Below are 12,500 nucleotides of genomic sequence, written 5' to 3'. Positions count from 1 at the left end.
AATGAGGGCAGCCTGACACGGCGTGAGCCAGGGGTCCTTTAGGGAGCCTCTGACCGCGCTACTGCGCAGTGGCTTTCCCTGTCCTTTTCCTCCTCTCCACTGGGAATACAGTAAAGAGTCCACCAGGAGACCGATTCAGTGAGGACTGAAACACTCCCCCACTACTACTGAACACACACACACAAACAGCCGGAATCATGATAGGATTACTGTATATTGTTCTATATTTGGCTAGACCTACTCCTCTTCCCACTCCTCGCTTAAAGAAATACATCAACAGTCTTAACAAAATAATCCTAGTGCTGTGTGATGAGATGATTGGAGGCAGTTTCAACTCTGTGTGTCTCAAAGCCTATTTATCTAGGCTGGTTTGCTAACACAATGTGATACTTTATTGATCCTTGTAGGAAAATTATCTTTTCAGTTGCCCCCCTCCACAGGGAGGTCAGAAGTCAGGCTCAGCTACAGAACAGCGCCTCTGGAGCTGGCAGGGATTCTGTGTTTTGCTAAAGGACATTTCAAGAGGACAGTCTTGCTTGCTGACACAAGGTTTTGAAACCAGTATGGTGCATGCTAACATTTTTGCACACTGTGTTAGTGGATGATATGAGCTAGCTTTGAACCATCCCCAAAGCACTCTAGTGCTTTCTCACAGTGTTAAAATGAGGAAAGAGCTTATTTGCCAAAAAGGCATATTCATTATATTTTGAACTAATGTAGAGAGGAAACACTACATTTAACAGATGGGACAAAAACATGGATAATATAGTGTAATGGGCTATACAGAACAACATTCTAAAAATGAAATAACAAAAATTACACTCAACTTAGAAAACAAATACAAAATTAAAAAATACTTATGTGAAAGTTTCCAGTGTATATTGTCTCAAAACACGGTCTGTGTACAGTATCATGGCCTTTGGATGATATTGGTTATTATAGATGGTTTAGTATAAACTAGTGTTTGGACTTTTCAGCACAGTAGATGACTCGGTTTTGAATGACTTGTGACAGAACATGAGCACTTGGAACATTTCTGTAAAACTGTAATCTTTCATACACTAAGCTATGCATTTTCATAATATTAAGGGCCTTGAAAACAACAGATAACCTTTGAGGCTCATTTGCTATCATGATGGGATGAGTGAAGGACAGGCGTGCAGTACATCATTTCACAGCATCAGTCACGCACTACTGTATACCCCGACTGGGTTATATCACATCCATTAACATTCATACTCACACTCTGACTCTGCAGTATTACATTCCCCACTGACAACAGCAGTAGCTCCACTAGCTACGCTATGCTCATTTTGACACTCCGTCTCCTTGACAACAGAGCCCTGTCGAGGGCTACTGCTCCAGACTGTGCAAGTGGATAGATGCAAACACACAAACAAGTGTAGATCATACAAGCACAAACAGAATGGCCCAACCTTGATCTCAAATTTTTACAGGTTTTGTGCTCAAAAAAGGCTTTATAAATTGTAGGTTCAGACTGTCATTGTAAATAAGTTGACCTGCCTGGTTAAATAAATACAGCTGAAATAAGACTCTACTGCACATCGAACACTCATTTCATTATATCTAAGTGAGCTCCATAGCCTGAGATTGAGAATGTAAGAAGGTCATGGAAACCATCAGTTGCCATTTTTAAAAACAGATCAAATCAGATGACTCTCACATGGTTGCTCACACACACACACACCACTGCAGTGAGGATGCATATCCTCCTCCAGGCCTGGGCAGAGTAAACCTCAGCCCTGCTGTATCTGATGTCTCTTCACAATCAGCTTTCCTGTTGAAGACCTCTTCCCCAGCCCATGGGCAAACATCAGCAGTCTCCGGCTCCACCTCGTACACCTCTAAGACCTACTTTGATCAAGAGTGTAAGAGTAGGGCCCATTGTTTTAAAAAAAAACCTCATGACCCACTCATGAGCAACCTACCCATCTGTGCATGCCCTTAATCAAAGCACAGTGTCAACACAAAGCTCAGAAAGAACATCCTGGCTAAACCCTGGGAGAACTCTTTTTCTAGAAAACGTATCTGCATAGTCCTGCATTAGGCTGACACATTACATTCATAAGTTGTACCCTATGATACCTCATTAAAGACTTGTGAAAACCTGCCAATATAAGTAATGTTTTCTCCTTTATGTAAATTTACAGTATGGTGTGCTCAATAGTAATTTAGCTCCAAAAGTGCTTTTTAAATAGGAGTCAGCGGAGCTGGCTTCATCTAAAATGCATCTTGCCACTCTAGAGGCGCCAGCCGGAGTGAACACACACCAAGGCAGGCACACACAGAGCGAGTAGTCACGTTGTTCGTGGACTCTGGGCAATGTGCTATAGAGTTTGCCCCTTGTTTTTACCTATTTTCTAGTTCTATCATCCATCTTTCCCCTTTTATTTTCACAACACTTAACTACTCCACTCTGTAACTGCTATCTGTTAACTAATCTGTCACTTCCTATGTCTCTCTGCCCACAGACAGTCCTCTCTGGGCCTGTAAGCAGGACACTGGCCCTTTCAGGGTGCTCCTCATATTCCCTAATGGATTCTGCTATTATAGGATGGAAAATGAAAAGCCCTCTTAGTACAGTTTGACTACAGTCTGTTACAGCACCAGACAACAGCTAGCTAGGCTGTTTGCTCTTTGCCTACTCATATTCAATGGTGGTATAAGCATCAATTAAGCAGATACAATATGACAAAATAAAACAAACTGACTGTTAGAAGAGATTAACGCCAGAGAAATCGGACATTAAACACTGCTTGGTAACTGGCACCCATTGCATCGAAACATTCCTCTCACTGGTCACATTCAGGTTAACTAGTTCATTAAAATTAACAATTGTTTCTTGTGTTCAGTCTCATCACGCAATTCAGCATGAAGAATTCAGGCAACACAGAGCACAGAGCATTACAAACTTTTACAACACAGACTCAGACTGAGATACTGAAGTCATAAGAACGGATAATGGAGCTTTGTTATCACCAACCTTCTCCAGCTTTTCAAAGTGCTCCCGCAGGAACTTCATAGGACGCTCGGGTTTAGCGATGCAGAGGTTTACAATGCACTCTTTGAGGATCTGCTGGATGTTGTGCTTCTGCACGAAAACTTCACAGCCCTTCAAACTCTCGTCTTCTTCCAGATTGGAGGAGGAGGTGGCCATCTTATCTTTTATCTCTGTGGCAATGGGGGAGAATAGGGTGGGCCAAGTGAGGAGGGGGGGGGGAGGAGAATAGAGAGGGAGGTAGGGCAGGACAACACGGGAGAAGAGGGTAGAGGAAAACAGTGAAAAGATGGGAGGGGCAAAAAGGGGGGAACATATTATAAGAGGGGAGTAGGGGAGAGAACGGAACAGATAGTGGGAAGGTTTTGACTGAACATTTCACCCCTGGTTTCTTATGTCCCTTTGAAGGACTTCATGAAATGAACTGCAATTAACTGGCTTTACATAAGCATGACATGATATATGATGTTAGTAGTTGCTACAGGTGCATGTTATGTTTCTTTGTTGATGAGGAAAAATAATACAAGTTGGTGCATCAGCTGATATATTATTACTAACGAAAATAAATACTGGAGCAGGTGTAAGACAAAGCAGATATGTAACAGTAAATTACAATTTCCTCTTAAGACTACAGCTACAATTTGTTTTAACTTACTTATGTCAAATATCATAGTATCATACATCATAACAAGCCAGGCAGCTGAGCAGAGGTAGCTAACTGTTACCTGATGAAACCTACTTCCTCAAATGGAAATCATATCTTTCATAAATAATTGTATAATAAATCACAATCAGCCATGACTTTGGGGCATAAGAGCTACCAAGCAGTTTCTTCACAGTGAATAATATAGCAGCCACAACGTAAAATAGCTTTGCTGTGTATAATGTGAGGCTAGTGATAAAATTCAGCACCTGCTCTAATTCGATAGACAGCTAAGCTAACCTAGCTAGCACGGTTTGCTAGCCTCTTTGAATTTGCTAATCTTACAATGACAACCGAATCACAACGAAGGAAAATCACAACGAAAACCACGATCTAGACGTTATCAAATGCTTGGCTTATTCTGCTATTTTTCACAAATGCAAGTGTCTAAAAGAACACGGTGTATTTGGTGCTGCAGTAAGTGTCCTTACCGTTGTTTTCGGAGGATGCTCAGAAAACAGCCCGCTAGTGGTGGGATGTTGGTAAGGTACGCTGGGCTAGCCCGGGATGCTGCTGCTGCTGCTGCTCTGCCTCTCCGCTACCTCGGCTCGCTCTGCGTCGGTCCCGATGACGTCAATCTGTCATCTCTCCGACCGCAAAGGCGCTCTCGAGGCCAGCAACAAGCGCGCGCCTATGCCTTTTACTCATGCAGGTGAAATCTTTAAATGCGCGTGCCTGCCGACCGTTGAAACGGTTGGCCCCGCGTCGGAGCCGCAGCCGCTGCTTCGATTTGAGTGTGATAGGACTTGTGTTTTTGCCTCTATTCTGGGCAGAATACCCATATCTGACAAGAGATACCCCAGTATATAAAGAGTAGGACTCTAGTAGGATAATATGATGCAAGACCGACAACGTCATAGATTCCCTCACGAAAAATCAGCATATCATTCTATAAGGACGTATAGTGTATCCGTGGGGCTCAATAGTGAGTTCATAAAATACTCTTATAATATTCACAGGTTATTCATATGATCATAGTAGTCTTATTCTTAAGGGATTTGTAATTAGTAATTATGAGGATAATGACTTATGTATTCTTGTAGTGTATTGACATCATATCGTATAGATTCAACTTATTCAATTATTCCCATTTATATAGAAACGGGGAGAAAGTGAGATGAGACGAAGATTGTAAATACGATTAAAGTTTTGAGGTTTTGAATCAGCAGCTATCGTAAAGCAGCCTTTGTTTGTCGCGAAGCTGCCGGTTGCCATAACAACAGTTCAAGATGGCAGCGATGGCGAGTGGGGATGAGCGTGCCGCCGCTGAAGTTTTGAGAGGACTCGCTCGACATTTAAATTGTCTCAACGAAGACAACAAGACCACAAGAAAACGGGCTCTCGAAGCTATCAAAAAGGAGACTATCGATAAAGGGCTTTCCAGCGGCGTGTTACAGGAGGTTTTCTCTTGCCTCCTCAAGTCTCTGCTGAAATGCTTGTCAGATCCGATGGAAAGATGCAGGGAAACTGCAATCGTGATGATAGGAGAGTTTATTCGCTGTGTCCCTAAACCAGAGGAGTCGCTGCCTTATCTCATGCCCTGCCTGTCTCAGAGGCTTGGGGGGAAAGAGATCCTGGAGCCCGCGGAGGAGCTTCGCCTGTCAGCTATGGAGATGCTAACTCTCACCGTGGAGGTGTGTGGGAAGCAGCTAGCGCCATATTTGGACGACATGGTCAACATACTGCAGAGAACTATCGTCGACCCTTTCCCAGACGTCAAAAGAGAAAGTTGCAAATGCACTGTAAGATTTGCGAAGTGTGTGCCAGGTTGGTGAAAAGTTTTTTTTTTGTTGATAATATGCGTTGCCATGGTTCCGAGACACGCGGCTGTATTTGCGACAGAAAAGCTCACTTTACCGTACGCGTGGCCAGGTAACCACTACTGACCATTCAGTTTGCCACATCATAACTGATCCTGTAGGCTGAAAGGGGTTGGTGTGTTATGCGAAAGTACTACTTGCACCAGTCACTTGTACTACTACTGTTAATATTGCAATACTTCAAGTCTGATTACTATGCCTTAGTTGACCTAACATTAGAAGTGTGATTACTATGCCTTACTTGACCTACCATTACTTGTCTTGATGTTTTGTTTTGTACCTTCTCGTTTATTATGCACCTTGACCCCATGAAAACTGTTTCGCTTCACTGTGTCTCAATTATTGCTCAGTTATTGTCATCAAAGCTGAATTGTATTGAATTAAGTGGATTGCACCTCTGCCTCTTCCTCAGAGCACTTTCACATGCAGGCTGACAGTCTGGTCAAGCCCCTAATGCAGACCATCGCTCATCAGCACTCCCGGGTGCGAGTGTCTGTCATCGAAGCCACCGGGGCTGTCATTCAGCATGGCACCGGGAAAAACGTGGATGATGTACTTTCTCACCTGGCACAGAGACTGTTTGATGACTCACCGCGGGTATGGTTTAGGCAAATAGGCCACTATTAGAGCTCCCCCTGTGTCAGTCATCACATATACTGCTTGTCAAGTTAAGAGACGTAAGCTTCCAGTGCTCCCACTTATTGATTTTACAGATAAGTGTGAGCCAAAAAAACAATTTACCTCCTCAGTAAAAGACGCATACGCTGATCTGCACTCTCTCTCCTCCTCGGTCCAGGTGAGAAAAGCTGTGACAATTGTGGTTGGTGATTGGCTGCTCCACATGAGAGACAGATACTCCTACTTCCACAAACTCCTCCCCCTCCTGCTGAGCAACATCCATGATGAGATCCCAGAAATAAGGTAACAGTGCTCACAGTTTCACTGATTCATTTTTACAGCTTGGAAGTAGGGACATACAGCCTTACAGTTCTTAATAATGCAATGTACAACAATAATATGGTGTGTATTGTATGTTTTCAACGTATTATTTGTATACATTATGTGTCAGACCTAAAATAAGATGCGTAAGATAAGATCAGACACAGGTATAATTGCAACTGACTGTAGTCCATATAATGTCAGTATGTTGTCTGGCCAGGTGCATATATTAATATTCTATAACTGATATCTCAAAAAGGAATTTCTTGTTGAAAGGGAAAGAGAACAGCTGTCAGAACATACTGTGATCGCTATTTTCTTTTTTAGCAGCATTCAAATGATGCTCTTATCACTCGGGATAAGAGCATCATCTAGATCCCTAAGACGTATATGTAAAATATATTGTGTAATAATGGTGACAATGTCGATAATTAGGAAGATGATTTGTGTTTCTGTCTCCTTCCTGTCCCAGACTCCTGGCAGCCGACCTTTGGAGGCAGACAGGCGCTCAGTGGGAGAAGGAGAACGAGGACGACATCAAGGACAAGATGGACTTCCTCCTCACCCCACCTCCCTTCTACCCAGCTGGAGGTGAGGCACACCTAGCAACACTGGCCTCTGCTACTTTGATTTAGATAGACAGACAGATAGGTAGGTAGATGGACAGATAGATAGAAATTTGAATAGATTAAAAGCAGACGAGCCATGACCATCAGTAATCATAGCCCCATTAAAAACATTGCCACAGACCTACATTTGAATATTACCAAAAGGTATGACTTACTTAGGTTTTTGTCATTCTGTGTCCCATAACTACCACCCATTCTCCCTAGGGCTGGGCAATATATTGATATAATATCGATATCGTGATATGAGACTAGATATCGTCTTATATTTTGGACATCGTAATATCGTGATATGGCATAAGTGTCTTTTCCTGGTTTTAAAGGTTGCATTACAGTAATGTCATTTTCTGAACTTACCAGACTGTTCTAGCTGTTCTATTATTTGCCTTTACCCACTTAGTCATTATATCCACATTACTGATGATTATTTATCAGAAATCTCATTGTGTAAATATTTTGTGAAAGCACCAATAGTCATCCCTACAATATTGTCGCAATATCGATATCGAGGTATTGGTCAAAAATATTGTGATATTTGATTTTGTCCATATCGCCCAGCTCTACTTACAACTGAACATTTAGCCCACTTTGTAGAAAATACCAAGATATATATTGTGTATCGCCATTCAGCCTAAAAATACCGAGATATGATTTTTGGTCCATATCGCCCAGCCCTAATTCCCCCATGTTAATTGATCCAGTTATCAAACTTTCAAGTAGGTCAGATGTAGGGAGAGGCCTAATTAATATGAGTGGCTGACATCAAAGCTATAAACTGAACTCCATATGGGTGGATAGGCAGGGGATCAGACAGCTGTGCCAGTCAACTCGACCTCCTTCTTCTGGACTGACTCCTTTCTGTTAGTATTATTCTTAAAATGTCTCAATCACATAATCTAAATTAATTTCCATGTTTCTTCAGTTGCATAATTTGTCATGGCATTAAAAGTCTAAAATGTAAGTTGATGAAACTTTCAGCACCACCTTGTAGTTGCTCACCATTAAGTACTCTGTATGAGAGTTGCTTTGTGGTAGGTTACGAGTCACACCATGTGTGTGTTTATTATTTCATGTGGGAACAAAAATGAAAAAGACGAATACATTGTCCCAGTAAGTATCCGATTTAATTCAGTTTGGGAAGCAAAGTGGCTCAAGGGAAAGTAATGTACCTTTATCTAACCTTCTCTACTTGCCTGAAGGAAAGTGTTGTGCTTCAGCATGTTCAAACTTGACATGCTAGTCATATATGGCCTGCCTTTGATACAGCACAATATAAATGTCTGTTTATCATTTCACATGCGTGTCATTAAACAGCCTAATTACTATCCCACTGTAAGATTCAAACAGCAGCAACATACACAGTGGAAAAGTTGTCAGGGCTGTGTGTGGCTGTTGAGGGACAACACCTCCGGCCTCTGACACACACACACATACACACACACACACACACACAACAACTCTATGAGAGCCCAGAGTTCAGGGTGGGGTGGTAGCTGTTGAGAGACAGTATAGTGCCTATTGCCTCCCCAAACTCTTATTAGCACCTATTAATACCATTTGTCAACACGGCAGTGAGGAAGAAACCGTGCCCTGGCCTGGCCTGGCCTGGGTGAAGGAAGGCCAGGGTCTGTCTGTCTGTCTGTCTGTCTGTCTGTCTGTCTGATACTTTCCACAGCCAGCAACAGGTGGGCAACATCCCAGTCCTTCTCCTCACTGGGTGCAAAAAAGTAGCCTTTGTTACAATGTTACACTGTACCTAAGACCTGGTGTTTTCCCGACTAAGTAAAATGAGCAGGAAAATCCCTTGGCTCTAGCTCAGGCTATATATTTCGTGAAGCATTTTTCCCACAGCTGATTATCCTATAGACTTTCTTACATCCTGTAAGATGATCTCATGCTCTCTTTGAGTAAAAGTGGTAATTTAGGTTCAATCTAAAGTTGGATTGGTTGTTGAATTCCAATATCACAATAGAGCTAAGTGTCCAGGTGCATTGGCTCTACCAGTCCCTCCCATTGCATAGTAAAAGCTTTCATTCCAATGCGATGCAAATACGGTGTGAAAATATTTGTTTGAATATAGAGCTACAAGATCACAAGATGCAGCTTGATCCATTAAGTCAGTTTTGATTTTTATAGCCATGCAAGCTTGATGCTGGGTGTGACAGTCCAGTTTTTATTCTGCTGTACCAGTGTCGGTGTGTGTGTTTGAGTCGAGCAGGGCCAGGCGCTGGATTGAAGAGCAGGCCCTGGGGCCGGGAATGAGTTTGAACCTGAACATGGCCACCATGGCCTGCCCACAGGGACAGGCTAAGTGTGTGTGTGCAGGGGTACAGCTCCTTGGCTCTACATCTTCAATATCTGGGTTAAAGCTCCTATACAAGTCCCAGAGCGGCACTAGTGACAATACTGATGAATACCCGGGGACAGGAAAGAAGGAAGAGGGTCTCCCCTTCTTTGTCTTTCTCTCTCTTTCTCTTCAAGCCGTCATAAATCTGCCGGGCCTCCCAGTGTGAAGAGGTCACTGTCAGACACTGAGAGACGACCAGAAACAGGCTTGTTTTGTCTTGTCCCGGAGTGTTTCTCTCTGATTTATCGCTCTCTTCCCCTCGTCTTCTCTTCCTCTCTCATTAGTCTGCTTGTAGGAGAAAGAGAATGAGGGAGGGGGAGAGAAAGAGACAGAGACCCGAGCAGGGTGTTAACTGTAGAAGGCTATTTGAGAATGTGTTCCACTTGCTCTGACAAGTCCCCCGTGGAGGAAATCTCAGCTGTAAAAAGCTATAGGTGGAAAATGGGATTTAGACTAGAGTGTGAGTCCAGTCCGCAGACACTTGAAAACCTGAAGAATTATGGAAGAGAATCTGTGACATGTATTTTTCTCTTAAAAAAAAAAAATCATCCAGATGCTTACTACAATACAGACTACAAAATTCCACAAGTGGTTCATATGAAAGTGCTTCATAATCCACCCTAAATAACTTTAACACTGTTAAAAAAATAGTTACCTTTGATTGAAATCAATAAGTTCACGTTCCCTGGGGGTTGTCCAAATTAATTCTGGGAAATGTAGGAAATCACTAACTGAAGTAAAAGTAGATGAGGAGGATTGAGGGAAAGTGGGTACCCCAAAAAAAAACAATACAAAAATTTGTCATAAAATAACTCTGGGATTGCACTGAACATCACAAATTGCTATCTAACGGCGTAAGAGTATCCAAGCATGGAGTTTTCCTTTTAACTTTGTAACCTCTCCTTCACCCTCCCCTTGCACTCCTCTCTCCCCCTCCCCGTTTTGTCCTCCAGCGGAGCGCCCCGGGCTGGGCTGCAGGGAGCTGGTGGTGAGGAACCTGGGCAGGCTGGTGCCGGCCATCACCCACGACGTGACCGACTGGCTGGTGCCCACGCGGGTCAAGACCGCCCAGCTGCTGTCTGTGCTGCTGCTCCATGCCGAGGACCACTGCACCCAGCACCTCCAGCCTCTCCTGGCCGCCCTCTACCGCGCCTGCTCCGACTCCGAGCGGGACGTGGTCGACAATGTCAGTATCCTACATACTTACCTCTTTGGATAGTCAGAAATGACTGACTATTTTTTTATTTGTTGATTGTCAAACTAGTTGGATGATTTCAGGACACATCTGTTGGTGTTTGAGTAGACACTACCAGTGACATATGAGTCTAACCACTGTCCTTGTTTTAGACTGGGCCGGGATGGGCTCAAAGACTTGGGATGCCGTTGTTTACAGAGGAGGATTCTGTTGAACTTTGATCTGTTGCAGATTATAAATGACTTCTGTCACTCTCATCCTCTTTCACGCTCCCTCATGCCACTCTCTCTCTCCCTCTCTCTCCTCTCTATTCCCACATCTAGTGCCTGGCGGCTGCTAAGCTCCTGGGGACCTTTGTCCCTCCTGTTGTCTTCCTCAAGCTGCTGCTGAACCATGTGGAAACCTCCTCCTCCTCTTCCTCCCACCCCTGGGCGTCCCTCATGGTGCTGGCTGCGGTACTGGCAGGCTGCTCCGGACCCCTCCTTAAACCCCACCTTCAGCAGGTCGCCAACACACTGGCCCAGCCTGACGTCTGCCAGGAATATCAACAGGTCAGCAGAGAGAGGTTTGGATTTGGTTGCGGTTGACTTTTTTTTTACTTTGTTTATCCAGGGAAAGTAGACAGGGCATACATGCTCTTTTCCAGAAATGCCCTGCTTCATATTCACACATTCACACCTGGGAGCTGCCCAGTACAACCATAGCTGTCGACCACTGAGTAGCACCACTGGAGCAGTTGGGGGTCAGGTGCCTTGCTCAGCGGCACCTCAGTAGTAGTTATTGAGGGAGGGGAGAGGGTTACTCATTGACTTTGTCTACCCACATTTCCCAGCCAGCCTGAGGATTCAAACCAGCCACCTGACCAGTCAAAAGCCCACTTCTCTAACCTCTAGGCTGCCACCTCACTCTGTAAGTCCCACTGTAGACACATTGTCACCCCTGGTATTGGCTTTGTTATTGTTTTGTTTTGACATTTTTAACATACAAATCGATCGACCAAGCTTTTTTCTGTGTATCATGAAGGTGTAAAAGGGTGTGTACATCGAAACCTTTTAGTAAAATCTGTATCTGTGTTTTGAGCTGCAGTGGGATCTGAGTGTTGTGATGATTTATTTTTTCCCCCATCAGCCTGACATATAAATGATGCAGCTGATACAAACAAAAAAAATCTGGATTGACGATTTTGCATCATATAAAGCTTTGACATTGAGACCCTTCAATGTCAAGACATGGAAGTCAGACTTGTTTTGATGTGACTTTTGTGTGAATGGGTCATACAGGGTTGCCAGGTTCTCTCTCGCCTCACGGGTTGCCATGTCTTCAATTTTCCCCATCTGTGTACACCAGCTGTTTGGTTTCCAGTCTTGTTAGGTGATCTTGGCAATGTCACAGAAGGTCATTTTCTACTCTCTCTGTGTACTTAAGCGCTCTTATTTTTGGCAGTGACAGTGCAGCAGTGATATATTTCATGCTTAATTTGTCCCTTATGTAAATAGGTTTCCTGATAAGGTGCAACATCTCTTAAAAGGGCTTTAGTTGAAGATTCTCTTTTCAATAGGACCACTGTACACAGTGAGTTCAGCCGGTTTGCTGTTGAGTAATACGGCAAAATGCCGACTCTGCTAAAACGACAGTCCGGCCACATGTTGTTTTTCAAATCTAACATTTCAAAGTCTATCTTCAAAAACGTCTCCGCTCACACAAAACTGTGGAACGTCCTCCTTCGACCTTGCACATTTCAGATGTTTTTTTGTTTTTTTTGGATTTTTTTTTCCCTTAGCAGAAGAAACAGTGTAAATACCTTTGGAGTTTCTCTGCGAATAACATGGTCTGTCAGTGGAAAAATCCCAT

At 43.5% G+C, this 12,500-nt stretch overlaps 2 protein-coding genes across 2 annotated transcripts in view; one reads left to right on the top strand and one right to left on the bottom strand.

The window, feature by feature from the left end:
• Nucleotides 1-4,292, bottom strand: part of prkar1b (protein kinase, cAMP-dependent, regulatory, type I, beta) — a 65,313-nt gene extending 61,021 nt beyond the window's left edge. Inside the window, exons 1-2 of the mRNA XM_071516415.1 lie at nt 4,154-4,292; nt 3,005-3,192 (exon numbers count right to left, since the gene is read on the bottom strand). Coding sequence (XP_071372516.1) covers nt 3,005-3,178 — 174 coding nt within the window. The 5' untranslated portion in view covers nt 3,179-3,192; nt 4,154-4,292. The remainder of the gene's footprint in view (nt 1-3,004; nt 3,193-4,153) is intronic.
• Nucleotides 4,293-4,960: 668 nt separating this feature from the next.
• LOC139641815 (dynein axonemal assembly factor 5-like) overlaps nt 4,961-12,500 on the top strand; it is a 26,865-nt gene continuing 19,325 nt past the window's right edge. The window contains exons 1-6 of the mRNA XM_071516424.1: nt 4,961-5,489; nt 5,955-6,139; nt 6,339-6,463; nt 6,954-7,072; nt 10,408-10,640; nt 10,973-11,200. Of these exons, the coding sequence (XP_071372525.1) occupies nt 4,961-5,489; nt 5,955-6,139; nt 6,339-6,463; nt 6,954-7,072; nt 10,408-10,640; nt 10,973-11,200 (1,419 nt within the window). The remainder of the gene's footprint in view (nt 5,490-5,954; nt 6,140-6,338; nt 6,464-6,953; nt 7,073-10,407; nt 10,641-10,972; nt 11,201-12,500) is intronic.

The sequence above is a fragment of the Centroberyx affinis genome, unplaced genomic scaffold (assembly GCF_046629955.1).
Source record: "Centroberyx affinis isolate AG114_WGS23_722 - 3 ecotype Tasmania unplaced genomic scaffold, CSIRO-AGI_Caff_v1 ptg000401l_1, whole genome shotgun sequence".
In the NCBI taxonomy this organism is placed as follows: domain Eukaryota; kingdom Metazoa; phylum Chordata; class Actinopteri; order Beryciformes; family Berycidae; genus Centroberyx; species Centroberyx affinis.
The sequence above is the reverse complement of the archived record's forward strand: the minus strand, read 5'-3'. Positions and strand labels throughout refer to the sequence as shown.